This window comes from Pyrgilauda ruficollis, unplaced genomic scaffold (assembly GCF_017590135.1).
Source record: "Pyrgilauda ruficollis isolate IOZ18807 unplaced genomic scaffold, ASM1759013v1 scaffold2611, whole genome shotgun sequence".
Classification (NCBI taxonomy): domain Eukaryota; kingdom Metazoa; phylum Chordata; class Aves; order Passeriformes; family Passeridae; genus Pyrgilauda; species Pyrgilauda ruficollis.
Window position 1 is genome coordinate 1 of NW_024523947.1, and position 2,208 is coordinate 2,208.

Genomic DNA, 2,208 nt, shown 5'->3' on the forward strand with positions numbered 1-2,208 from the left:
CTGGGATCCAGGAAACGCCCCTGTCCCTGCGCCCCCGGACCCACCCGCACCCCGCAATTTCCCTGTGTCCCCCCCGTCCCGCGCTGTCCCCGCAGTTCTACGACGCCTCCGACACCTACGAGAACGTCCTCAAGATGTTCAACAACGTCTTCACCTCCCTCTTCTCCCTCGAGTGTCTCCTCAAGATCATGGCCTTCGGGGTCCTGGTATGGGGGGACCCCGGGGTTGGGGGGACCCCCGGGCCACCCTGGGGACCCTGCGGACACGGGGGGTGACAAGACATCAGGAGACCCCAGGAATGTCGGGGACCCCAAAACCCCAGAAGACCCCAAAACCTCAGGGGATCCCAAAACCTCAGGGGATCCCAAAACCTCAGGGGACCCCAGGAATGTTGGGGATCCCAAAACCTCAGGGGACCCCAAGATCTTAGGGACCCCAAAACCTCAGGGGATCCCAAAACCTCAGGGGACTCAAGGATGTTGGGGATCCCAAAACCTCAGGAGACACCAAGACCTTAGGGACCCCAAAACCTCAGGGGATCCCAAGACCTCAGGAGACCCCAAAACTCAGGGAACCCCAGGGACCTCAGGAGATCCTAGGAATGTTGGGGTCCCCAAAACCTCAGGGGACCCCGAGGACCTCATGGGATGAACACCCCCGATCTGTCACCAGGCAGCTCCTGGGACCACGGGGTCACCCCAAGATTTCTGGGGCCAGCCCAGGGGTACCCCGAGCTCGGTGACCCCACATCCTCCCCCCATTCCCAGAATTACTTCCGCGACGCCTGGAACATCTTCGACTTCGTGACGGTGCTGGGCAGCATCACCGACATCCTGGTGACGGAATTCGGGGTAGGTGGGCGCCGCCACCACCCCTCCCCTGCCCTGACCCCATTTCTGGGGTCGCCTTTGCCCCCCTCACCCCCTTTTTTTGTTTTTTATCCCCTCCGCCCCACCAGAACAACTTCATCAACCTGAGCTTCCTGCGGCTGTTCCGCGCCGCGCGCCTCATCAAGCTCCTGCGCCAGGGCTACACCATCCGCATCCTGCTCTGGACCTTCGTCCAGTCCTTCAAGGTGCCCCCCGAAACCCCCCGAAAACTGTCCCCTGTGTCCCCCTGAGGGCCCCCCGCAGCCCTCCGTGACCGGCCCGCTGTGCCCCCCAGGCCCTGCCCTACGTGTGCCTGCTGATCGCCATGCTCTTCTTCATCTACGCCATCATCGGGATGCAGGTGAGACCCCCGGGGGCGGGTGAGACCCCCGGGTGTGGGTGAGACCCTCCTGGGGCAGGTGAGACCCCCAAGTGCAGGTGAGAACCCCGAGTGTAGGTGAGACCCCCCGGGTCTGGGTGAGACCCTCCTGGGGCAGGTGAGACCCCCCCAGATGCAGGTGACCCCCCCGGTGACCCTGCTGGTGTAGGTGAGACCCCCCCCGGGTGCAGGTGAGACCCTCCTGGGGCAGGTGAGACCCCCCCAGATGGTGACACCCCCAGGTGTAGATGGCACCCCCTGGGTGTGACCCCCCTCCAGGTTCAGGTGACTCCCCAGGTTCAGGTGACCCCCCCCGGGTTCAGGTGACCCCCCCAGCCCCCCCTGAGCTGCCCCGGGCCCCCGCAGGTGTTTGGGAACATCGGCATCGAGGAGGAGGACGATGAGTCGGCCATCACCCAGCACAACAACTTCCGCACCTTCTTCCAGGCGCTGATGCTGCTCTTCAGGTGAGCCCGGCACCCGGGTGGCACCTGGGTGACACGTGGCTGGCACCTGGGCGGCACCTGGGCGGCCACTGCCACCCCTCTGTCACCTGGTGGAATCCCAGTGCCACCTGGGTACTCAGTGCCACCCCAGTGTCACCTGGTGTGATCCCAGTGCCACCCCAGTGTCACCTGAGTACCCAGTGCCACCCCGGTGTCACCCAGTGCCACCCCAGCACTTCACCTGGTGTAATCCCAGTGCCACCCCTGTGTCACCTGGCAGCCACTGCCACCCCTGTGTCACCTGGTGGAATCCTGGTGAGACCCCCTGGGTGACCCCAGTGTCACCTGGCATAATCCCAGTGCCACCCCTATGTCACCTGGTGGAATCCCAGTGCCACCCCAGTGTCACCTGGGTGCCCAGTGCCAGCCCTGTGTCACCTGGGTGCCCAGTGCCACCTCTGTGTCACCTGGCATAATCCCAGTGCCACCCCAGTACTACCTGGCCACCCCAGTG

General features: G+C 64.5%; 1 protein-coding gene across 1 annotated transcript; it reads left to right on the plus strand.

Moving 5' to 3' along the window:
• Positions 1 to 83: 83 nt before the first annotated feature.
• Positions 84 to 1,834, plus strand: LOC121355688 (voltage-dependent P/Q-type calcium channel subunit alpha-1A-like). The gene is made up of 5 exons (XM_041471327.1): positions 84 to 206; positions 768 to 851; positions 959 to 1,075; positions 1,165 to 1,230; positions 1,615 to 1,834. Exons 1-5 carry the CDS (start codon positions 135 to 137, stop codon positions 1,717 to 1,719), a joined length of 444 nt encoding a protein of 147 aa, XP_041327261.1. The 5' UTR covers positions 84 to 134; the 3' UTR covers positions 1,720 to 1,834.
• Positions 1,835 to 2,208: the final 374 nt, after the last annotated feature.

What these genes read in the sequence shown, in the direction of transcription:
- LOC121355688 (XM_041471327.1), top strand. Translation starts at nt 135, where the DNA reads ATGTTCAACAACGTCTTCACCTCCCTCTTCTCCCTCGAGTGTCTCCTC. An exon ending in TCATGGCCTTCGGGGTCCTG is followed by an intron (nt 207 to 767) that starts GTATGGGGGGAC and finishes CCCCATTCCCAG; the next exon opens with AATTACTTCCGCGACGCCTG. An exon ending in ACGCCATCATCGGGATGCAG is followed by an intron (nt 1,231 to 1,614) that starts GTGAGACCCCCG and finishes GGGCCCCCGCAG; the next exon opens with GTGTTTGGGAACATCGGCAT.